Below are 25800 nucleotides of genomic sequence, written 5' to 3'. Positions count from 1 at the left end.
CTGCATTGATTCAGCGAATGTACAATGCTCTCATTATATGCTCTCATATATCAGGTTGGCACATGACAGCTGCTATTGATCCATCTACATACAAGAAGAACTTGCATTCCACTGACAATGTCGAACATTTTGGTGTGTGTAATGTAATGTTAAAAAGTAAATTTGGCCCAAATAAAATGACGTGCAGTCATCATCAACAGTGGATGGAGCCACTGGGATATGAATATGAATATGAACTGTAGCTGCCAACACACATTTTGGCAGGTCAACTTGATCCGCAGTCGACATTTTTTTTTTAAAGACAATCAGCTACAGTAATCCTTATTGCAGTGTCAAATGCGAACATTTCAAATGTACAACGGCCACCTAAAAAGGAGAATGCATCGTGGTAACCCAAAATTCCACAGAGGAAACACAAGATGCCCAATCAGATCAATACCTGCTTGGTGATATTGACTACTAAATTGCCCCACATCCGTACACAACAACGAGTGGTGGACAGTAACTAAAAACATGTACTTGAATACTTTCTTTTCCCCCCAAACTCATGACTTTCACTTGAAATATTGTACTTTTAACTCTATCTATCTAGGAAGGGGCTCTTGGGACTAATTACGAATTAACCACTAAAAGGAGGCATTCAGTGATTTGGGTGATTTGGAAAACCCCCCGGTCCGCCCCGGTAACAAGGTGTGCACATGCACGCTCTACAGTGGGAAGACACGCAACAGGCCAACAGCACGTGTACCAAGGCCCGCCCCCGCTCGATCATGACTGGAGCTAGGCCTCTCTATCTTGATTGGATGAAGGCTGGGCCCTCTAGCCAAAAATGTATTTGAATTAAGTGACATCACTGAATATACCTTTAAGTCCTATTTCAAATATAGTGAAAATGGCAGACATTGTAGATCCACTATTTTTACTATGTTTGAAATATCTGTGGGTACCCAACCGGTTGCGGGACTCTGCCCTGCACGGGCGTACTCTTCCCTACAGCCAGCCATTCTACTAACTGGACCCATGCTTGTGTTTGGTCCGACGTCCAACAGTCCGACAGGCATTAGTCCGACACCCTACCCAAAACCTAACCCTAAACCTAACCTCACAGGAAGCCACAGGTTAGTTTTAACCTGCCACGCATGTCGGGAGCCACATGTTAGTTTTAACTCGCCACAGGTTAGTTGTAACCGGCCACACATGTCGGAAGCTACGGTGTTGTTGGACTAATGCCTGGTGGACTGTTAGTATGTCTAACCAACGTATGCACCCCATTCTACTAGACCCATGCTCTCTTCCCTGCTCCCAGCCATTCTACTAACTAGACCCGTGCTCTCTTCCCTACACCCAGCCATTCTACTAACTAGACCCATGCTCTCTTCCCTACACCCAGCCATTCTACTAACTAGACCCATGCTCTCTTCCCTCCACCCAGCCATTCTACTAACTAGACCCATGCTCTCTTCCCTGCTCCCAGCCATTCTACTAGACCCATGCTCTCTTCCCTGCTCCCAGCCATTCTACTAACTAGACCCATGCTCTCTTCCCTGCACCCAGCCATTCTACTAACTAGACCCATGCTCTCTTCCCTGCACCCAGCCATTCTACTAACTAGACCCATGCTCTCTTCCCTGCACCCAGCCATTCTACTAACTAGACCCATGCTCTCTTCCCTGCACCCAGCCATTCTACTAGACCCATGCTCTCTTCCCTGCACCCAGCCATTCTACTAACTAGACCCATGCTCTCTTCCCTGCTCCCAGCCATTCTACTAACTAGACCCATGCTCTCTTCCCTACACCCAGCCATTCTACTAACTAGACCCATGCTCTCTTCCCTGCTCCCAGCCATTCTACTAACTAGACCCATGCTCTCTTCCCTACACCCAGCCATTCTACTAACTAGACCCATGCTCTCTTCCCTACACCCAGCCATTCTACTAACTAGACCCATGCTCTCTTCCCTGCTCCCAGCCATTCTACTAACTAGACCCATGCTCTCTTCCCTGCACCCAGCCATTCTACTAACTAGACCCATGCTCTCTTCCCTGCTCCCAGCCATTCTACTAACTAGACCCATGCTCTCTTCCCTACACCCAGCCATTCTACTAACTAGACCCATGCTCTCTTCCCTGCACCCAGCCATTCTACTAACTAGACCCATGCTCTCTTCCCTGCACCCAGCCATTCTACTAACTAGACCCATGCTCTCTTCCCTGCACCCAGCCATTCTACTAGACCCATGCTCTCTTCCCTGCACCCAGCCATTCTACTAACTAGACCCATGCTCTCTTCCCTGCTCCCAGCCATTCTACTAACTAGACCCATGCTCTCTTCCCTACACCCAGCCATTCTACTAACTAGACCCATGCTCTCTTCCCTGCACCCAGCCATTCTACTAACTAGACCCATGCTCTCTTCCCTGCTCCCAGCCATTCTACTAACTAGACCCATGCTCTCTTCCCTGCACCCAGCCATTCTACTAACTAGACCCATGCTCTCTTCCCTACACCCAGCCATTCTACTAACTAGACCCATGCTCTCTTCCCTGCTCCCAGCCATTCTACTAACTAGACCCATGCTCTCTTCCCTGCACCCAGCCATTCTACTAGACCCATGCTCTCTTCCCTGCACCCAGCCATTCTACTAACTAGACCCATGCTCTCTTCCCTGCTCCCAGCCATTCTACTAACTAGACCCATGCTCTCTTCCCTACACCCAGCCATTCTACTAACTAGACCCATGCTCTCTTCCCTGCACCCAGCCATTCTACTAACTAGACCCATGCTCTCTTCCCTGCTCCCAGCCATTCTACTAACTAGACCCATGCTCTCTTCCCTGCACCCAGCCATTCTACTAACTAGACCCATGCTCTCTTCCCTACACCCAGCCATTCTACTAGACCCATGCTCTCTTCCCTGCACCCAGCCATTCTACTAGACCCATGCTCTCTTCCCTACACCCAGCCATTCTACTAGACCCATGCTCTCTTCCCTGCACCCAGCCATTCTACTAACTAGACCCATGCTCTCTTCCCTATACCCAGCCATTCTACTAACTAGACCCATGCTCTCTTCCCTACGCCCAGCCATTCTACTAACTAGACCCATGCTCTCTTCCCTACACCCAGCCATTCTACTAACTAGACCCATGCTCTCTTCCCTGCTCCCAGCCATTCTACTAACTAGACCCATGCTCTCTTCCCTACGCCCAGCCATTCTACTAACTAGACCCATGCTCTCTTCCCTACACCCAGCCATTCTACTAACTAGACCCATGCTCTCTTCCCTACACCCAGCCATTCTACTAACTAGACCCATGCTCTCTTCCCTACACCCAGCCATTCTACTAACTAGACCCATGCTCTCTTCCCTACACCCAGCCATTCTACTAACTAGACCCATGCTCTCTTCCCTGCACCCAGCCATTCTACTAACTAGACCCATGCTCTCTTCCCTGCTCCCAGCCATTCTACTAACTAGACCCATGCTCTCTTCCCTACACCCAGCCATTCTACTAGACCCATGCTCTCTTCCCTGCTCCCAGCCATTCTACTAACTAGACCCATGCTCTCTTCCCTACACCCAGCCATTCTACTAACTAGACCCATGCTCTCTTCCCTGCTCCCAGCCATTCTACTAGACCCATGCTCTCTTCCCTACACCCAGCCATTCTACTAACTAGACCCATGCTCTCTTTCCTGCACCCAGCCATTCCACCAGAATCAAACAGAAGGGGGGCTTTCCTCACTAAACAATACCTGCATTCTGACAAGAGAAAGGGAGCACTGGAAAGAGGGAGGAGAAACGGACAGAGAGGGACAGGATGAATGGGCTATATAGGGGCCACGTTGTTGGCCCTGACAAAGAGGGCCGTGGGACAAAAACAAGGAGTCAACCTTCTCCTCAACTCTTCAATCTTACTAGTTACTGATCGGTTCACTTGATTTTTGTTTTAGTCCTGTTTTGTGTTATTAATGTTGTTCCAGTAAATGTGACATTTGACATTTTTATATATATTTCTATTTCCACGTGCTGTGTTAATCACTTCGTAAACGTTATTGCTTTCATAGTAAAGTAGTAAATAAAAGTATTATTATTAACTATAATTATCATCATCATCATGAATTGTTCCCCCACACAAATGAGATTGTCCCAGTCTGTGACAAAAGACTAAAAGACGTCCTGTGGAATAGCCGATCTACAAGCTCACAAGGTGCCGCAGCGCAACGCGTCGTGAGCTTGTGGAGTTGCTACTTTCAATGTGAGACACCGGCGAGCAAACAAGTATAAATCAGGCATAATCCCCCTGAGTGACAGCTTGAGTTTCATGAAGTCCTGTCAGTGGCAGCTTCCATGCATGAAGTTGCCACCATGATATACAGCAGTATATAACTGCACTTGACGCAAGTTGCATCCACATCTTTGAATCCCCTCCCACTCGAGTTTCCATCATGTTTGTTGAGAGACAACACCTTTTTCACCAAGACATGCAGTACAGTGCATCAGGCTGTAAAATCACAATGCAGCCAGCTGCAGGTATAAACCCTCCCAGTGGCAACCGCAGCACAGGAGGCATGGCCTGATTCAGCCTCACCCCAGCATGTCCCCCCCACCCAAGACGGACGTATGCACGCATACACACACACACGCACAGGCAGGCGCGCGCACGCACGCACGCACGCACGCACACGCACACGCACACACACACAGTAATCCAAATCATATCCACTCTTTCGTGTGTGAGTTTGCCAGAGTGTTTTCGAATAATGACAGCAACCTCTTCTATGAACTGCATCACACCGAGGCGCTCTCCAGCACGCACACAACTTACGACGCAAACCGATATTTAGAACAGCGGTTTGGCTTCTATGGAAGGAGCTCATTCATAATAAAGTGCTATGGGTGACAGACAGAGGCGCAGAGGGACAGAGGAAGCCACCGTACTGTAAGGGAGATTCTGTGTGAACAAGTAAGAATGAGAAGATGAGAGGGAGGGAGGGAGGTATAGGGAGGTAGACTACTGCAGTTGTTTTTTTGGTTTTGTTTTTTAGTTCAGGCTGCATTCCTCTCCATTCTGTAGGGTGATTTGGCTGTTAACATGCACACACATGCATGTTAACTCTCTCTCTCACACAGACACACACGCACACACACACACATGCAAACAGGTAAATGTTTTTTGTACCACTTCTGCATACTTCTATTCAAGACTAAACTCAATTTCTTTGGCAGTAAGCCTCATCTTACCTCCTCGCTCGCATCCTTCTCCTGCATCTCTGGGAATGTTCAGTGTCTGGAAGTGAATATGTGTGTGTGCGCGCACGTGTGTGTGCGTGTGTGTATGTGGAGATTCAACCTGATACCGCTTGGCTGAGGAGAGCCCTCTTCAAAAACTACTGCCTGCACTCTGGCAGTCCTCAGACTGGCTGCTCATTGTGCCGGTGCGCAGTCTGTGTGCATATGTGTCTGTGTGTGTGCGCGCGTGCGCTTCTGTGTGTGTGTGCCAGTGTTGTGGGACAGCAATGAATTGCTTCCCCATCGCTGCACCGGCAACTCTGCGGCAAACGAGTTCCCTCCCACTCCCCGCCCCATTGTAGGGAGCCTAGCCAAGAGGGAACCACAGGCCAGGTCTGTCTACGCTGCTACACGGACACATTACCCTGTGACACGCGGCAGTGAGGGAGAAACTATGGGGAGAAACGTAATAAGAGACAAGTGCACATGTAGTAAAGGTTGGAGAGAAGGGATGGATCGTTTTGCCGTAAGGGGGAGGTATCGAGGTAAACAACAGCCTAATAAGAGAGAATTATTTATTATGTAGCCATAAATAAATACATGTTGGCAGTGTTAAGTTTGAAATGTTTGTCCTACTTTGAATCCCTAACACACATTGCCACCAGGCTTATTCAGCGAATGAAGCTCTAGGAAGAAACAAGCATTCTTACTCGCTGTGCCTATTGTTAAAGCACTCACGGGTGCCTGCATGGGGAGACATTAAGCTATTGTCATGCCACGGCCAGAGATCAGACAACAGACCACAGTGTTTGCACTGCAGCCTCCAAGATACCAATAATGACATGTATTTATTTACCAAGTAGCAGTAGTGACATACTGTGTGTGTGTGTGTGTGTGTGTGTGTGTGTGTGTGTGTGTGTGTGTGTGTGTGTGTGTGTGTGTGTGTGTGTGTGTGTGTGTGAATTTTAAGATTATTTTATTCACCGCGTGTGTGCATGGCTGCGTGAGTGTCACTGGGTGCTTATTTTATTTCTTAGCAGGTACAGTGTGAGGAATAAACCCACACACAGTTTTAAAATGGCTCTTTGGGCACTCATAGATAAAAAAACAACAACATACAACAGCCAACCACTAAGCTCTGTACTTAAGCAACAAACAATGATAGTGTGCAACGGTTGCTATGCAGGGTGCCCTAATCAACACTTTGAGTGCCACCTTGTGGCCAAAAGTGGTAGGGTTTGGGTGCTGCCGGACACAGGGATACAGATGCTATGATGCACTTCCATTTCTCCGTTTCCCAAAATGCAGAAGAAGAAGCTAATGCTAAGTCTTGCTAACACTAGCGATCATTCTCCAGAAACGTTAATATTCTAATTGCGATGCACCGTAAAATCTGAAATAAGACCTGAACTTCGCCGATCTGATCAACACCACGGACAGTGCCGAAGTTTCCAAGAAAACAGCGTCTAAAGATCGAGCAAAAACAGAAGCTAATGGATGCGAGCGCACCCAAACAGGGCGGGTGGGGCCCTAGCAACAGGGCCTAGCAACCAGAGCGATTCCAAAAATGGAAAACAGCAAGGCCTTCTTATATCGATATAAAACGCCTAAAGCCCTAAGCTTGTCCTAAGCACCAATTGTTTTTATTTGATAGAACAAGTGTACTCGTCCTTAGCGTCAAATGTGTTAACACATTCATTGGACGTGTGCAAACGTCATATCTAATCCAACCGTTGGTTCCAGTGGAAGTGTACACACGGGGTGCATACTTAGTTTAGACTAGTCATTGGTTAGACATGGGTTAAGGTTAGGTTTAGGTGTGCTGCCCCGTGGGAGTTTAGGTTTAGGGTGAGGGTTTGATATAGGTTGTAGTTGTAGGACTAATGACTGGTCTAACCAATGACTATAGTCTAAACCAAAAACTGTCTAAACTAAGTACTGCACCACGTCATAGCGCTTTTTGTATTGAAAAAATAGAAATTCAGATTTTATTATTTATTTTTTTGGTTGGCCTCTCCTTCTGCAATCTGCACCATACCATACCGTTCACTTCCTTGTTTACAGCTCAGAAAGAATGCCTCGTATCTCCTAATCTAGGGAGCTCTCCATGGTTTTGACCAAAAGGGCATACACTGTACTTCTGTCTTCATTTCTGACTTCAACAAGCCTCTTGTTTGGAATATTAACGCTTCTAGAGAGACTTTAGCGTGACCAGCGCTAGGTAAGAATGGAATATTATGCCTACCGGTTTTGGGGGGGAACGGAAGGCGGGGCTTTTCAGAGTAAAATCTCCCATATCTTCTGACACTCTAGTGCCTTTATTTTGAAGAAAATCCCGGCAACTTTATTTCTGTGCAGGATTATTTTATTTGCCTACTGGATCTGATCGCATAACAACATTTATCAACTTCTAATTTCAACCATTGAACCACCACTTCTTATTATCATGTAATCTACTGTACTTAAGCTCTGAACATTCACTGTCCAAGTGTATGACCAAACAGAGGACAGATGTTTTGACCAGTCAACTCACATTTCATGTAAAAATCCAGTGTGCTAATGAAACCTGTAACTGTGTGGTATTCAATGTCTATAAAACTGTATAAATGGTCATATCTCTTTTGTCTTGTTTCTTGACAGATAATGACTTTCATATTATGACGATTGACATAATATGAAATACTGGATTGTATTGCAATCCATTGATTGATACAATTGCAGCTCATTGCTCACAACAGTATCTAGCGTAATCATATCATATTGAATTATTCTCAGTCTTACCATGAACTTGTGATAGAAAGGATACAGTTTTATGATGGAATTTGATCAGAATATAAAGACATTCATATCATCACATTACTGTCTTTTACAACAATGTATAAACTATAAAAGGAACATGTGGTCATACGTTTGGAACGAGTGTTTCAACCACTCAAACGTAGTCCCCCAGGGCTCTATACTTACCCATTATGTAAACTTTTTTGTCTTTTTATAATATTTAGAAAAAGAAAAAACAAAACACAAGTGGTGAAAATAGCCAATATGCATTGACACGTTGTGAGCTTGTAGATTGTCTATTTGAACTATTTTAAAAATGTTTTCCAAAATATAAAAAGAAAATGGCTAAGGCAAGATACAGGCCCTATTTTCCGCCCTGGCACTATCCCTAAAATTGCTATCTTTCACACACATGGGAAAGCAAGCGCATAGCGGATTAAAAAAATCATACCTACCGGTATGCATAATGTAACGGGTAGCACAGGTGTTTTAGGTAAAAGGATGGTGTTGGAAGATTTTATTTTAAATAGAAAAAATTGTGGATCTACAAGCTCACACCATGTCACAATGTGATGCATTGAGAGCTTGTAGATCAGCTATTTATCACCATTTTCCAAGTATAAAATAGGGGATAGGGCTTAAGTGATAAAAACCAGGAAAAAACCCAAACTTGTACCATAGGACTATCACAATATTAACCCATTTAGACCTGAGTTAAAAAACATTCACTTTGAAAGAATATATATTCAAAGATTTGCGCCACATTTTTACGATTTTTCAAAAATAGCAGAACTACAGCTCGTAGCGCGCCACTCGGTGGCGCGCTATGAGCTTGTAGATCTGCTATTTTTCAATAGCTAAATTATAACATAATGTTTAAAACACCAAAAGGGGTTCCCGCCCTAAGATATTGAAAAACACATCTAGTCTCATATCCCGATATCGATATAGTATTGATAGCCTAGTATATACTGTATTGATCGGCCCTGGATCAATGAATGTTAATATGTCCTGAGCACTGCAGGAGTTCTCAGAGGCCTGAAAATTACAGCCCAGCCCTAACTGACTAATTAGCATAATGTTAGGCCCGAAAACCTGAAAAACTAGGACACTAGACTGGTTCTGAAGCGTATAAGCTACTGGTAAGGTACGTCTGGCCTGTCTGATCTGAACAGCCTCGAACGTGGGAGTCAGAAAGAACAAACGGGAAGTAAGGGAAAATAAAACTGATGATTCATCTACTTATTATTACCTATTTCATGCATGCGCCCCAAAGCCACCTACACTGCATAAGTGTTAATTGTGCAGCGCTTCATTCAACAAAAATGTCATTGAAAGAGTGGAAAACATGTAATTTTTTATATTGAGCGATTCCGTCACACCAGTGTGGCTATTCAAAAATAGCAGATAGAAGCCCACAAATGTGCTGCGAGGTTGAACATCTGCTATTTTTTTACATTTTAAAAATATCTTGAAATGCGAGAACTGATTTAGAAGGCATTTGTAGAATCAGCCTGAAGTCAACTGATATGACTTCAAACTAATAACACAATTATTTAAAACTGTTAAATATATGAAATAAAAAGGAATATCACAAAAAGAATTGCTGCTTGATTATTCAATTAGCCTAAACCTACATGAGCAACATTAAATTGGTTCTAAATTTCAAATGTTGGATGATTTGCCCATAGTTCTATTACACTACAGGTCAGAGATTGTATTAGACCACAAATAATGAATTATTTAATACAATTGATACCAACTAGCAGTAGTGACATACTGTGTGTGTGTGTGTGTGTGTGTGTGTGTGTGTGTGTGTGTGTGTGTGTGACTGTGTGTGTGTGTGTGTGTGTGTGTGTGTGTGTGTGTGTGTGTGTGTGTGTGTGTGTGTGTGTGTGTGTGTGTGTGTGTGTGTGTGTGTGAGAGAGAGACAGAGAGAGAGTGAGAGAGAGAGTTAGTTTGTGTGTGTTAAGCACAACAGCATTTAAGTTAATGTACTTAAGTTCAGAGGTCTGCTGTTCCTCTGAGGGGTATTAGCTTAGCTTTGAGAATTACAACTGGCTGTTGGGCCAACAACAGGACAACACATTTGTTTTGTAAACTTGTTAATACCTTTACTTAGTAGTGCTCTGTAGTTCCATTTGCATTTAGGCTTGCTTGTATCTTTTGCCTTTCCTTGTTAATGCGCAATATTTCCAAATGGCACTCCTGCCGTTGTCTTTGTCAACCAAAACTGGTCACTGATGCACTTTACAGTAACACCAAAACAAAACAAATTAGAGAACAAGACAGCACTGTCAGTGAGTGAGTGAGTGAGTGAGTGAGTGAGTGAGTGAGTGAGTGAGTGACTGACTGACTGACTGACTGACTGACTGACTGACTGACTGACTGACTGACTGAGCGAGCACTGAAGTGGTGGGTGTGTCAAATTAGAGTAGAGATAGCGTGAAAGTGCAGCTGGTATCGGTGGTGCCGAAAATGAGTATTGAAACCGTTTCAAAAATTCTGAATGAATGCATATTCAGATGTGTATTGAAAAATCGATATTCTTTAGAACTTTTTCACTGAATCTCGCTTTTCAGGTCAACCGTGCATGGCCCCGATCTGGGACAAACTAAAACCTTGTCAAACAAAGACAAACGACACCTTTTTACTACTACGAAAAAAGCTGGTCCCCTGAAGAAAATCACAGTGAGGGGCACTCATCATCATACATCATCTCATTCTGGCCAATCACAATTTGTATCCTCACTTTTGTCTTCAATGTTTGTGTTTACACACTTTTGTCTTCAATGTTTGTATTTAACACTCAAAACTGGACATAGGAGGGGCTAGCGCCCGTCAAAAACATGGAGGACTTTCACAGGCGAGATTTATTGCAGGGAGTCAGCATACTTTATTATTGTGAAGATTATCATCAAAGCCAGACAACTACCGAGGCATCAGCTTAACTTGTATCACTGCAAAGGTTTACAACCGAATTATACTAAACAGGATACGGCATGCCATCAACCCTCACCTGAGGGAGAACCAAAATGGCTTCAGAGAGGGGAGAACTACCTTAGCACAGATCTTGGCACTAAGGAGAATGATTTAGGAGGTGAAGAAGGATAACTTGACTGCTGTACTCTGCTTCATCGACTACAATAAGGCACTTGACTCGATCCACAGAGCCACAATGGTGAACATCCTTAAGGCCTACAGTGTCCTTCCCAACTTACCCCGGGTGATAGAGACCATGTATGCAGGAACAAGGGCCAAGGCAACCCCAGATGGCAACAGCGAGGAGTTGATATCGGGGCCGGGGTAATGCAGGGGGACACCCTAGCCCCCTTCCTCTTCATCATAGTCCTGGACTATGCACTCAGGAAAGCCATCAGTGGACGAGAGCAGGATCTTGGCTTCACTCTAACACCAAGGAGGTCGAGACGACATCCCAAAGTAGTACTGACTGACAGACCTGGATATGCGGATGACATCAGCCTGCTCTACGACAACGTGAAACAAGCTCAGGAACTCCTGAACAGAGTGGAGTTGGAGTGTGCCAAGGTTGGCCTTAGGCTATGCCAAGAAAACTGAGGTTATCACCTATAACATCTCACCGGAACATCGACCTCTCACAACAACAGGAGGCACTGTGCTGAAGGAAGTCAAGGACTTCAAGTACCTGGGCTCATGGGTCAACTCAACCGAGCAAACCTGAAAGTGAGGAAGGCATTTGTATGGAGGGCCCTGAATGGCATGACCAGTGTATGGAACTCCAATCTCCCCATCAAATCAAACTCAGCTTCTTCTACGCAACGGTGGAGTCTGTTCTCGTATATGGCAGTGAATGTTGGACCCTGAAGCCAACCCTGCAGAAGTCTCTTGACGGATGCTACACCAGAATTCTGCGTGCAGTACTTAACATCAGCAAGAGTGTACATGTTACTAACAAGACTCTGTATGAGGGAATACCAAGGTTGAGCCAGAAAGTATCAGCCAGGAGAATGAGACTAGCAGGACACTGCCAAAGACATCAAGAACTGTCAGCCAGCAAACTGGTGCTATGGGAACCTACACACGGGCCTCGATCACGAGGACGTCCCACACTAACATACGTGGATGTACTCAAGTACGATGCAGGAGCGCAAAGTACCAATGAACTGGCCAGATGTATGGAGAACCGGGATGACTGGAAGTGACGATGGAGGGCTTGTCTGAGGACGACCTAGAGAGATGATACATTGCGCCTTTTATCACCCTCTATCTGCAAAAGTTTGTGTCTCTCTGTCAAACACCAGATAGGAGCTGGCATGAGGTGAAGTCGTGGGTGGAAAGGTGCAGAGAGACCTGGCAAAACAGGGCTTGGCTCTGCACAGTCCTCCAGCATGAAGACACTATGACTATACCTTATTCCTGTGTATTTACGGGCGTGCAATAAATTAAGATAGTCTCAGCATAGAATAAATAGAAAGCACAAACACACTGTGGTGTCTGTGACTGACCACTGACAACATGTCCTCGATCCCAGCAACACTGAAAATAATGATGTGGGTTTGATCGGTTGTCCCTCCATGGCATGCTTTTTCAACTAAAAACAAACGTACACTAAACACAACACTACTCGAGCAGTTGCACTGAATACTCACCCTTGTACTTCATAGTACAGTATCATACTTCATATGATGACACATAGGCTACGCCTCCACCTGAGCCACTATGAATTAAACACATGCACGCATACACAAACACTCCTATAAATGCCGTACCTGCATGTTTGATCTCAATGCACTGTAGCATGCAAAATGGCATGGCAGTGTTCTGCTAACATGTGCATATAGGAAGATGGGGGTGACTGCTGCAGCTTTCTTCTGACAAGAGAATTGATAAAAGCATCACATGAGACAGAGGTGGTATGATCCCCAAGTAAAAGAAAGAAACCAAGAGACCCATTTTTCCCCCTGCATAAAAAAATGAATTTGCCTCAGTTGATGCAAAGCTCTGTCTCAGCTCCAAATCAAGCAGGAGGATCTCAGCTGTCGGGAGAGGGAGAGTGTCTCACCCTTTTGTGATAATGAGGAGAGCAGAGAAAAAAGAACACAGAGGACATTCTTGCTTGCTGAGTATGATCAATGTGTGCAAAATTCAACTGGAAAACTGGTGTGTGTGTGTGTGTGTGTGTGTGTGTGTGTGTGTGTGTGTGTGTGTGTGTGTGTGTGTTTGAGCGTGACCACGTGTTAGTTCAAATACAAATAGCCTACATAATGTAGAAGGGAAGCTTGTGATTAAAATTCACACCTGTGAGGGGCACTAATATATTCAAGTCTAACTCATGTTGAATAGGTGATGTAATGGTGATGTAAAACAAACGGTGCCAACACAAACATTAAATGCCATTAACAATAAAGAGACAATATGACGTAATGAGGGATAATATGACGTAAATCTTCCATTCATTGTCAATGGTGTTTTTAAACCAAACATTCAACCTGTATATAGGAGGGGCTAGCACCCCTCAAAAAACATACTGACATCCATCACATTGCATGGCACCTTGGATGAAATATTCTTTCTCCACGTTTTTACTCAAATGGACCCTCCACATTTGTGAAAATGTATACACATAGTGGAGAACACATGTTTTTTTTAGAGTCAAAGCAACACTCAGGAGTTACTGTGCAAATGTGTGCGTGCACCACGCGCACGCACACGTGCACACGAACACGAACACGCACACACACACACACACCTCCCCCACACACACACGGAGCGTTACATAAACTCTATTCCATGGTGTCACTCTACAGCTCTGCGGAAAACGGCGACTAAAGTAGTATTTCACTGCAGCAGGTTTCAGCTGTGTGTACAGTACTGTAGATACCTAAACTCAGCATGCATCTGTATAAATGATACAGTTGGAATATGACAGTGGGTGTATGTTTACACTCTGGGTATAAGACATTTGCCATTTACACCGTTAAACATATCATCTACCATAACCATAACCATCACTGCAAAACATCACAATAGATTAACACCCAGGGAGTCATTCATTCCACTCTTATGTAAGAGTGCACAAGAAATATGCCATAATCTTACAATAAATGCATGCAATATGTGCCCGTCCGTGTACGACTGCTGTTCACGTTATCTCGAGAACCGTTCGACCGGCCGACTTCAAACTCGCCGCACACGTTGCCGACGACCCAAGGGAGAGCCGTGCACAGCGTTGAGTCAAATAGGTGGTTGTCCAGAACCAACTGATATGCCCATATATAAGCATGTATGGAGATCCGGTTGTCAAGAACGGCTGATCTGACAACTATGACCATATATGGTAATATGTGAATATAATGGGACCGACCCGACCAACTTCAAATTCGGCACACACATCGGCGAGTACCTGAGTGAGTGCGATTCCCGCTGTCGGGTCGGTCGGATAAGAGGTTGTCCAGAACCGGCCATCCAACCAATATGTCCATATGGCATACTACTGTATGCTGATGACATCAGGGATGTCCATACAGTATATGGGCATAAAAGGGACAGGGACAGACAGATACAGAGATCTCCATACAGTATATGGAAGTATTTTTAGGGCCGCGCCGCTAGCCTGTGATGTCATGTGGCAGCCAAGTCTATGGACTTTGCAGTTTTGTCTTATTCATGCCCCCTGTGACGTTATGTGGCAGCCTAGTCTATGGACTTTGTGTGTGCACCCAGAGGCGCTTCACACGAGTATGATTTTATAGACAGCTCAATTTTAATAAAAGGTGTTTTTTTAAAAGGTTCAATCCTGAGTTGCTTTGACTATCAACAATCAAACTATGGTGTCTATTTCTGCAGTTCTGCAGGCATACAAGGCTGCTTGGTCGCCAGACAAATTTCAGTGCAAACTGACAATAAAGTACTATATCATATCATAATAAATAATGGGAACTTGAGTATCCCTTCCTGCCTCTAACACCTAGTCCACATTGACATTTATCACTCTGTACACTTTACTGATAAGGACCTCCACCTTATCACCACCCAGATGACACAGGTCAAGGACACACACAAGACGTGTGTCTTTTAGTTCCTCTGCTGTCTTCAAGATGTCCTCTGGGTGTGGAGAACTTGCCTCACTCTGGTTCACAGGTTCACTGAGAGGCCAAATGAAACCTGACTCGAGGCAGGACAGCACTGTGTTGCCATGGGGTTCCTGCACAAGCCCTATGGCTCTGGGGTCCCCAGAACACATGACGGGAAAGAATGCAGCATCTATGGCAATCTCCCTGTTTATGCCTAATATTGTTACTTGGTAGTATCCTGGGCAGTCCACTTTTGAGCTGAAATGGGTGGGTTGCTCGGGTGCCCACCGGGAAGGGTGAAGGTTACTCCAGTGAAGGAGAAGGTCCTTGTCATTATATTGGAACCTCTGCATAAGGCTTTCTTGGAACAAACCACCTTGGTATAGATGATGCGATACTTCTGCTCTTTGCTTAGACCAAGCATCACTTTCCCAGGCCAAACGGCCACATTCTGGGTGAACCTGTAGGTCAGCTGATTCCATCTCACTTGACCTGTCCTGCTCTTGCCTTTCTGTTGTAGAACCAGGCCCATCCGTCCTTCTTGTTTGAGTCCTAGAACGGGTCATGTAGGGATGCTTTTTACGTCTTCTTTTTCGCTTGTTTCCCAAGAGCTTCTCAGTGAAGGGGTATGTTTCCATCAGCGCCTCTGTCCTCTGATCACTGTGTGAGGCTGACAAACTTTCTGACTGTTCTGACACGTGTTCCTGGTCTGAATCTGCCTTCTTTGGGCATTTCAGGTATCTGACAGCCATGATCTGTCCTTGAATTGCAAGTCTTTTGTGCTGTCTGTATTGAAGTGATTCTAGCTCCATCTTCAGCTCAGCTGCAGCAACCAGAGGAATGTCAGATGGGCCACCTGCCACCGACTGAATGAAGATTTGTGGGGGGTGAGGGAAGCAATAATGGCCACCAACAATAGACTTCTGAAGCATGATGTTTTCTTTCAGGGTTTTGGTCCACTGGAGGAAAGTCTTCACCCTTGGGTCAGACACGTATGGCCGACCTTTGTGATATCCTGTAATGAATATCTCTGTCTCACAACTGCTTGTGAGATAAGGAAATGAGCCTTTCACTTGGCATACCCTCATTTGAGTGCAAACCAAGTATGTCATTGGGCAGATAGAATTGAAGATGTCTGGCTGAGAGGAGGAAAAGATCTCTAAAATAAAGGGATGCTTGGATGTCCCATCCACTGCATGGACCCAGCGATATGTCCAGTATTTGTCTAGTTTCTTACTCTTTAATCTCTCAACACGACTTACAAATGTTACCAAACCAATGACATCACATGTCGAGCCGCTGGCCAAGTTGTCCAAGTCTGACCTGGTGGCAAATTGGTAGGCAACCTCAGGCAATGCCCAGTGAGATGGCACACATCTTGGAGAGATTACAGTAATTACTGCAGCCGGGCTCAGAGGATTCAGGCATATCTCTACCGAGTTAAATGTCTTCATTCTGTGGTGGTCCATTTGAGGCCGGGATCTTTTAGAATAGCTCTGCTTCAGGGTATAGCTTTGGAGGTACAACACTGCTCCTACATTCAGTCTCTGGTACCACTGTGGACAAAGCTCATTCCATAAAACGAGTGACATTATGCCACTCTGGTCAGCGACTTCAAAGTACGCCTGGTATGGGTAATGAAATGGGTAAAGTCCAGATGTTCCATAGTAGCGTAATCTGGATTTTTGTATTATCTTCACAAGAAGAGGCAGGCGCTTCCTTTGGTTTCTGAATGAGGACTCGAGGTCACGCACAAGGGTAATCTTAGACACGTCCGGCACCACATCAGATAGAGGGCCATGTGAAGCCCATATACTGCCTTCCGGATCCTCATTATTCCAGAGAGAGAGGTAATGTTTTTGGTTCACCTGAAGGGGCATGTCATATTGCAGGGCCGTCATATTTCCATCCCTGACCAAGATAGGGAGGGAATTCACGTCCCTCACAGTTGGTAGTACAGCGGAACCATTTGAATCACAACGCCTGACCCTTGTGATGCAAATGTAACCATGGCCCAGTCTCCTTTCATTGTAAACAAAGGAGCAGTTCGCAATCTCGATATCAATTCCACTCCGAAGGACATTCGTGTGCACCAGGTGATTTAAACCGTGATGAAGAACACATTTAGTTTGCCACACTCCATCAGTGAGCGTCACATCGTAGCTGTACGTGTCATCAGACCGGTGCTGACGCTGCTGTGACAAGTATCTGTGAAGTCCAATGACGGCGACGGGGACCTCTTCATCTATACGGAGTGTGAGAGACGGACTGGAACACACCCGTCGCAGGGTTGTACGCAAAAAGGAAACCACCGGAATATCTGAAGCCTGAGACACACTGCCCATGTTAATAACACACAATTAACTGTGTTGCTTCAATGGTAGCTAGTGTACAGCCCACCCGCTAGCATCAGCTAGCGATGTCATAGGCATATGCCCATATCTGGGCATACTTATGAACTGACAGAGGGTTACAAAGAAAGTATAGACCTCCATATTTGTCCATGTTTGTCATAGAACTCCCTATATGGACATAAAAGTGACAGAGACAGATAGATCGCCATAATATTGGAATAAAAAGGACACACGGACAGACAGAAATACAGACACACAGGCTCTAACTGAAGAAGAAACATGTCAGCTAGAGGTCCTCTGCAATCTGTCCAGGTTTTTGGACGCAAGAAAACCGCCACGGCAGTTGCTCACTGCAAAAGGGGGAATGGCCTCATCAAGGTAAATGGCAGACCCCTGGAGATGGTGGAGCCTGCTACTCTCCAGTACAAGCTTCTGGAGCCAGTTCTGCTGCTGGGCAAGGAGCGTTTTGCTGGGGTTGACATCAGAGTCAGAGTGAAGGGTGGTGGACATGTCGCACAGATCTACGCCATCCGTCAGGCCATCTCCAAATCCCTGGTGGCATACTACCAGAAGTATGTGGATGAGGCTTCCAAGAAGGAGATCAAGGACATCCTGATCCAGTACGACAGGACCCTGCTGGTTGCAGATCCTCGTCGCTGCGAGTCCAAGAAGTTCGGTGGACCTGGAGCCCGTGCCCGCTACCAGAAGTCTTACCGTTAAATCACCCTGTGCTTTTTGTTAAAAAGAAAAAAACTAACAAAAACCCCCCCCCCACTAACAATGCTTATTGCATAACTGGGTGGGGCATGCATTTCCACTAGCAACTTGCATCGTTCCTGACTAGGTTTACACCGGTCTACAGACAAATGATTTAATATGATCAGTTATTATTATCACAACAAAGGGCTTCATAGTTTTCAAATAAATTATTAATTTGAACAATTAACAGTCTGTCAGATACTGTACAACTGACTGCAAGTGTCTGTTTCCTCAGCACTGAAGCATCACTAAATATTCTGTATCACTAAATGAATAAATAATAAATCAGACTTTTACTTCACTGTGTGAATTTGATGAGACATGAAATCATTACAGTTTCATTGTCCGGCCAATTCTATTCACTAATACCATAGCTATCAACTTGTCTTTATAGTTTACTGTTTTGGCAGTTAATATGCAGAAATGTCACATACTACCATTTCGTAGTCAGGACGAAACGGTAGTCAGGAAATTACAGGCTGGTGTGCTGACAGATGTTATCAAGCTGGGACTGCCAGTTTCAATTTCAAAAGCTATATAGAGAGAATAATAGAAATGTTTGTTTTTCCAAGGATTTGTGCGTTTTCAGTTTGTTTTATCATTCTCCTTTGAGATGACGGAGACAACAATCCCAAAGACAAGCTGATGATTCATTTACTTTTTCCAGAAGTGGGCTCTCCCCCTTCTGCTAAGAGGCAGGCACTTATTCTTTTACTACTTCGTAGTATGAAACTGGAAAAGCTTAGTGGCTAGCAAGACCTGTGTTAAACCTTTTCTCCCAGTTTAGTAATACCAATTCCCTGATTCCCCATGTACGGACCCTATATGGGGAATCAGGGAATTGGTATTACTAAACTTATACCCTATAATAGGGTATAAGTATTGTAGTCCCTTGTCACTGCTTACTACCTCCTACAACCAGTCCTAGTTCCTAGAGAGAGTACAGACAATCACACATCTATCTCCTCCAATACGAGTGCCATCAAGGCCGCTTCTTTTCACCTGAAGTGAGAGTTTCACAATGTAACGCATGCGGAGGTAGATGCCATTCTTCTCAGTTTCACCCCCACATGTGCCTTGATCAACTGTTGGATTCACTAGTGTAACGACAGAGCCCGCCCTTCCCAAATTGATTCACTACCGTGAACATGATCAATCACGTGATGGTGGGTAGAACCTGTGCCTCCTAGATGCCCCAGTACGGTTAAGTTTAGACAAGTTGTGAATTGGCTGTGGATGGGGTTGGCTTGACTGAGGCGTAACAATCAGTTGGTTAAACTTGCGTCTGGGAGTTTGACATATCATTCAACATTTGTGTGATATGCATACTGTCTTGGGAGCACAGAGTGGTGTTATGTGGGAAGATGCGCCAGCCAGGCAAGCTGAATATAGTGGGAGGTATCAAAGATGCTCTATAGAATATATTTTTGGCGCCAGCCTCCCTGTTACCGTGGTAACTGTCCATCGATTCAGTGCTTAGCAGCATTACAGAATGGAGAAGGATCACCACCATCCTTTTTTCCTTCTTTATTTTTCCCCTCAGAGCTTGAGGTGGAGATGAAGTGAGGGAAGAACAGAGACAGAGAGACAGATGTGGGTGGTGAGCTACGGAGGACGAGGGCAGAACGAGCAACGTTCTAAGAAAGGAGGAGGTTGACATTTGTGGGTTAAAACAGATTAGATTACCGGTAGGCTTGATTATAGTCTTAAAAAAGAATAGGTTGTTTATCACTGACTATTCAATATCATCTTCATAGGACTGTCCCATAGAAAACATCAGTAAGTGTGAACCAGCGTTCTTTCAGATTACACCCCTCAGAGAGAGAGAGAGAGAGAGAGAGAGAGAGAGAGAGAGAGAGAGAGAGAGATAGAGAGAGATAGAGAAAGAGAGAGATAGAGAAAGAGAGAGAGAGAGAAAGAGAGAGACAGAGACAGAGACAGAGAGAGAGAGAGAGAGAGAGAGTGTTGCATTTACCAGTCAGTTGGAGAAACGAGAGAACAGCCCCATACAGGTTCGGTTTTAGGATAGACAATTTATAATTTCCCTGTCCTTTAAAATTGTCCTACAAAACATTAAACAATGACCGATACTGTAAATACGGTGAGCGTCCTGCAACAACATTGCATGGGACATTCAAATAAAGTTGACTGCAGCGTGGTCCAGGATATCATATCACCAGGATATCATTAGAGGCAGCTGTGAGGCATACTTGATCAAATAAGCGACACATTGACGGGCAGAAGTACCGGAATGCTTTTGTGAGAGTGTGTGTGTGTGTGTGTGTGTGTGTGTGTGTGTGTGTGTGTGTGTGGGGTGGGGGGGGGGGGGGGGGGGGGAAATAGGTAAATGGTGCATTTATATAGCACTTTTATACAAAGCGCTTTACATAGATTTCATAGATTACACACACATTCATACACCGATGGCGGAGGAAACCATGCAAGGCACCAACCTGCACATCGGGAGCAATTAGAGGTTCAGCATCTAATTACACTACACTACACTACGACACTAACTCTGGGGGAGCCCGGGATCGAACTGGGGGCCTTGCGGTTCCCATCCGGCTGCTCTACCGGCCACTTTACCCCTGAGACACTCCCCTTCCGTATCTCCTCCCTCTCGCTTGCTCACTCCCTCCCCCTCTCCCTGTCATCCTCCCCATCCCTTTCTCTGTCTCTTTCATCAAGAATCTCCATACATAATTATGTGACAGAAACTGTCGCTTAATGTCGAGGGTCTCCACAATGGGCATACTGTTGCCTGACAATATTGATTTGTGCTGACCTGAGACACTCCCCTTCCGTATCTCCTCCCTCTCGCTTGCTCACTCACCCCACTTACCCCTCTCCCTGTCATCCTCCCCATCCCTTTCTCTGTCTCTTTCATCAAGAATCTCCATACATAATTATGTGACAGAAACTGTCGCTTAATGTCGAGGGTCTCCACAATGGGCATACAACTGTTGCCTGACCATATTGATTTGTGCTGACTGCAGGGATCTTCATATATGGGCATTGGGCATAAATCTGGCCTTACACACCGAGTGATTTCTGCTGGTCATAATGTACGTGCCCACCACAATTTGAACTGTATACGAAGAATGTAGACCTGATATAAATAACAGCCCTACAGGAGAGAGACGCTCAAGAAAGTAATCTGTGTAGTAGATTTTATTTAAATCTTTTTTCATAGCTTACTGTATGCCAGGCCAGCTGTCATTGTCTTGCTGTAAGTATGTCACATCATCTGATATGTGTGGCAAAGATAAAAAAAGGAAAATCAGCACTTATCCATCACCTGAGTTAGTAGAGTTTGAGCGAATCAGCGTACAGTACAGTTGTGTACTTGGAGAAGCTACTTGGGGAAGCGGAATAAGCACTATTTATCACATGAACAAATCTGGTTGTTGGGCAAATGAGGACCTCATCGTATAACGTTATGGAGGCGACTCACGTGTTTTCTTTTGAAGGGATGCTAGGGTCACAGCCTAGCAGCCTAGCAGCCTAGCAGGGATGCTAGGGTCACAGCCAACCTAACTGTTGAAGGGATGCTAGGGTCACAGCCAACCTAACTGTTGAAGGGATGCTACGGTCACAGCCAACCTAACTGTTGAAGGGATGCTAGGGTCACAGCCAACCTAACTGTTGAAGGGATGCTAGGGTCACAGCCAACCTAACTGTTGAAGGGATGCTAGGGTCACAGCCAACATAACTGTTGAAGGGATGCTAGGGTCACAGCCTAGCAGCCTAGCAGGGATGCTAGGGTCACAGCCAACCTAACTGTTGAAGGGATGCTAGGGTCACAGCCTAGCAGCCTAGCAGGGATGCTAGGGTCACAGCCAACCTAACTGTTGAAGGGATGCTAGGGTCACAGCCAACCTAACTGTTGAAGGGATGCTAGGGTCACAGCCAACCTAACTGTTGAAGGGATGCTAGGGTCACAGCCAACCTAACTGTTGAAGGGATGCTAGGGTCACAGCCAACCTAACTGTTGAAGGGATGCTAGGGTCACAGCCAACCTAACTGTTGAAGGGATGCTAGGGTCACAGCCAACCTAACTGTTGAAGGGATGCTAGGGTCACAGCCAACCTAACTGTTGAAGGGATGCTAGGGTCACAGCCAACCTAACTGTTGAAGGGATGCTAGGGTCACAGCCAACCTAACTGTTGACCATTGAAGGGATGCTAGGGTCACAGCCAACCTAACTGTTGACCATTGAAGGGATGCTAGGGTCACAGCCAACCTAACTGTTGAAGGGATGCTAGGGTCACAGCCAACCTAACTGTTGAAGGGATGCTAGGGTCACAGCCAACCTAACTGTTGAAAGGATGCTAGGGTCACAGCCAACCTAACTGTTGACCATTTATCAGTGCATTGGCGGTTTCAAATTCATTGATTTGCCTCGAGGCACGCCAGTGTGCCGTGGAACACAGTTTGAGAATGAATGCTCTAGTTACAGTAGACAAGAGAGAAAGGACCACAACATATTAAATAATGAAACTATTACAGAGATAGATTTAAAAACATCACACTCGTGTGAAGTGAGGGGCACTCTTATCATCATACATCATCATGGATCATCACATTCCACGCTCAGCCAATCAAATCATCACATTCCGTGGTCACACAGACACAAAGCTGGCCATAGCAGCAGGTTTCGAGCATGTAAACAAGCATACAATGATGAGACAAAAGCTCACAACTGTTTTAACAAAGACATATCCTATAGGGAATTGAAAAGACAAAAAAAGTTCTTACTTTTTAAAATGTAATGGCCAACATGTCCATGTTTCATCCAATAAGGTTTTGTGTACATGATGGTTGGTAAGAATGCATAATTTCTTGCATACTGTACATGAGGGCTACAGTAAGTGCCATGCATAATTATTACCAACTGTGCTTTCTATACAAAAGCCCCCATTACTGTCAGGTTGAGACAGAGCATGGTGTGCACCATTGTCTGAATATGTCTCTCTCCAAGTTCTCCAGGAGAGGCTGAATGTGAAATCATATGGTTGCTGAAATTCGGCCGGCAGACTGTAGAGAAAATGTGGAAATGGGATTTAACAATTGGTTTCATTGACATTCATTGTCAGTCAACATTAAAGACGTAGGGAAATGAAAAATACTTTTTTCACACTTTTAGCATTTGCACCCCGTTCAAGTTCATGGTCAAGTGCCCCAGACGGAGATTGATAAACGGGACAGAGATTAATGATATCAAAACCGATCGCATCGCTCCACAGCCTAGGAGCGCTTGTTGCCCAATCCTCGGTGTTGCACAACAGTGACACGTCATCGAAAATGTTCCCTGTCTGTTTAGCGGACGAAAACAAAGATCTTAAAACGTTCATAACTCGCGATCTAAATCATCCCGTCTAATTCTGAATAAAGATCCTGTGTTAGACGGCGCTCCGTTGTTGTCGATCGACTCTAGAGTGGTGTGGCTATTGTTAGCTGCTACACAGACATTCACAACAACTTCCGGTGCCCCGGTAAAAGTCCGGGGCTATAAATGATGGGCACATTTTATTAATGGATTAAATAGGTCCGGGCCATCAAGGTGTTAATACCTGACAGTGAATGTGTTAATTAATTGTAGCCTCTGTTATTTGGAAATCAAATTTTGTTTTCAATTAATTGTTCATCCCTTCGTGGTCGGAAGAGAATGTAAAAAGGTTTCATTTACAGACAAGGCAACAAGTACGTTATTGAGCAGTCACTCTTTAACAATAACAATTTCATCATCACAGCAGAAAACACAGCCTTTAACTAGAAAGCCATGAACCTTGGTGATGTTAAGTGCTTGTTTCTCTCTGCATGCACATCCCTCTGTTCCCCTCTATTTTAATCTCACCAAGACACCACTCTGACCTTTACTCTGTGAATCACATCAGCATTTTAATGTTCTCCTTCATTGTTTATTCCTTGACATCCATGGAACACCATATGGTGGTTGCCTCCAGTCCATTCTGCACAGCAGAGCGTGAACGTCACAGAGGGGATGGTATAGCTTTGTTACTTGAATAGGTTGGTGAAATATAAAGATTGATACCATGCAAACAATAAGTTGTTGCATGTAAAGCATATTAACTCAAGCACAGTGGCATTCATTCCTACAACACAATGCCTCACTACAAATCAAATCATGTGACGTGTTGAAAGATTTATCAACTTCAGAGTCACTCTTCAAAGTTTGTTCATAGAAGCTGCGTTTGTTGTTATGACAGACCCACAAACAACTCTCAGTCCATCATGACAATGTGGATGGAAAACCTCCTTTTGGGGATGCATGGAGCCTACTTCTCCATACAGTGAAACTGGTGGATCAAGCATGAATCAGCCTTTAAAGTCTTCACTCTCAACATGACAGTAATCTAAGCTACAGGGGACATTGTAATACGGAGCTGTGGGAGGAAATAAAGCAAACATTTGCTTTGCCGATAAGTTTAGATGTTTTTGGCATAATTCACTTTTATGATGAGAATTATGTTTGGTCCATTGCTGCAATTCCCATCTTTGTGTAATGCACAAAGATGCTTACCATAATAACTGCACAAATCAAAACTCTGTGGGCTCTCCCTCAATACAGTTGTACAGTAAATACATGTTAAAATAAACTAATAATGTAATCATCCTCATTGTATGCTACAATCACAATTGTTATTGTCTTAGAATCCCATGTATCTTAACCACTCAAATAGTTCAACTAGCCAATCTACATCGACACGGTGTTAGCTTGTAGATCGGCTATTTGTACTATTTTAAAATGTTTTAAAATAGTAAAAAATTGCAAATAAGTTTAGGGATAAGGGGTAAGGGGTGGCGCAAGATCTAGGGCCAAATCTCTTTGACAAAAATAGCTGACCTACAAGCTCACAGTGTGTCGTATTGTGACATGTTGTGAACTAGTAGCTTACTGTAGCTGATATATATGTTGATGACATTGCATAACAATGTCATCAACAAATATATCAGCTACAGTAAGCTACTAGTTATGTTGATGAATTAAATACATACTTTGTGTTATCCTTTTAACGTCATTGTCTGACTGTACCACGTGCTGTTTACATTATTGACTGACTAATAAAGTATTCAATCAATTAATCAATCAAAAAAGCTTACAGATGCCCAACATTGGGAGACTAGGCTTCAAGTGGTTAAATGGTATGAGACACATACTGTATAGATGAATAGAAATGCATGTTGAGAAAATTGTAAGGTTCAACTTGATCTAGGATGTCTTATTTTGATAGTGACAAACACTTTAGTCTAGTAATTGATGCATCTTGATTGCACAAATTATAGGGGTTTATTAGCAGTGTTTAATTGTCCTTTGGTTAAGAAGTGTCAGCTCAATATATATCAAGGTGGGCTGTTATTGCAATTAGCGGCCTTGCTTGGCACTGCTTGGATGGATGCCGAGCAATCTGACAATCTGACAAGTACCAAACACAAAAGTTGTAAATGTATTATCCACGTAAACCCTATAGATACTTTGTTGACAGTGGTCCCCCAGGGTTCTATACTTGGCCCCCACCTTTTTGAAAATAGCTGATATACAAGCTCTCACTCCTCACAATGCATTGTGAGCTTGTACATATGCTATTTCACCAAATGT

The 25800-nt window shown here is 44.4% G+C and overlaps 3 protein-coding genes across 3 annotated transcripts in view; 1 reads left to right on the top strand and 2 right to left on the bottom strand.

Annotated features, from left to right (window-relative positions):
- The window catches only part of dlg2 (discs, large homolog 2), a 220597-nt gene that overhangs the window by 121825 nt on the left and 72972 nt on the right, over positions 1–25800 (bottom strand). The window lies entirely within an intron of this gene.
- On the bottom strand, positions 13026–17411 carry LOC306928019 (RPA-related protein RADX-like; the record flags this gene model as incomplete). The annotated part of the gene is made up of 2 exons (XM_079507938.1): positions 13026–13056; positions 15754–17411. The coding sequence occupies 2 exons, from the start codon at positions 17409–17411 to the stop codon at positions 13026–13028; spliced, it is 1689 nt and encodes a 562-aa protein (XP_079364064.1).
- Positions 17687–18140, top strand: LOC306928442 (small ribosomal subunit protein uS9-like; the record flags this gene model as incomplete). Its single annotated transcript, XM_079508564.1, has 1 exon — positions 17687–18140. The coding sequence occupies exon 1, from the start codon at positions 17700–17702 to the stop codon at positions 18138–18140; it is 441 nt and encodes a 146-aa protein (XP_079364690.1). The 5' UTR covers positions 17687–17699.

This window comes from Electrona antarctica, assembly GCF_951216825.1.
Source record: "Electrona antarctica genome assembly, chromosome: 8".
Classification (NCBI taxonomy): domain Eukaryota; kingdom Metazoa; phylum Chordata; class Actinopteri; order Myctophiformes; family Myctophidae; genus Electrona; species Electrona antarctica.
This window is presented reverse-complemented; position numbering and strand designations above follow the sequence as displayed.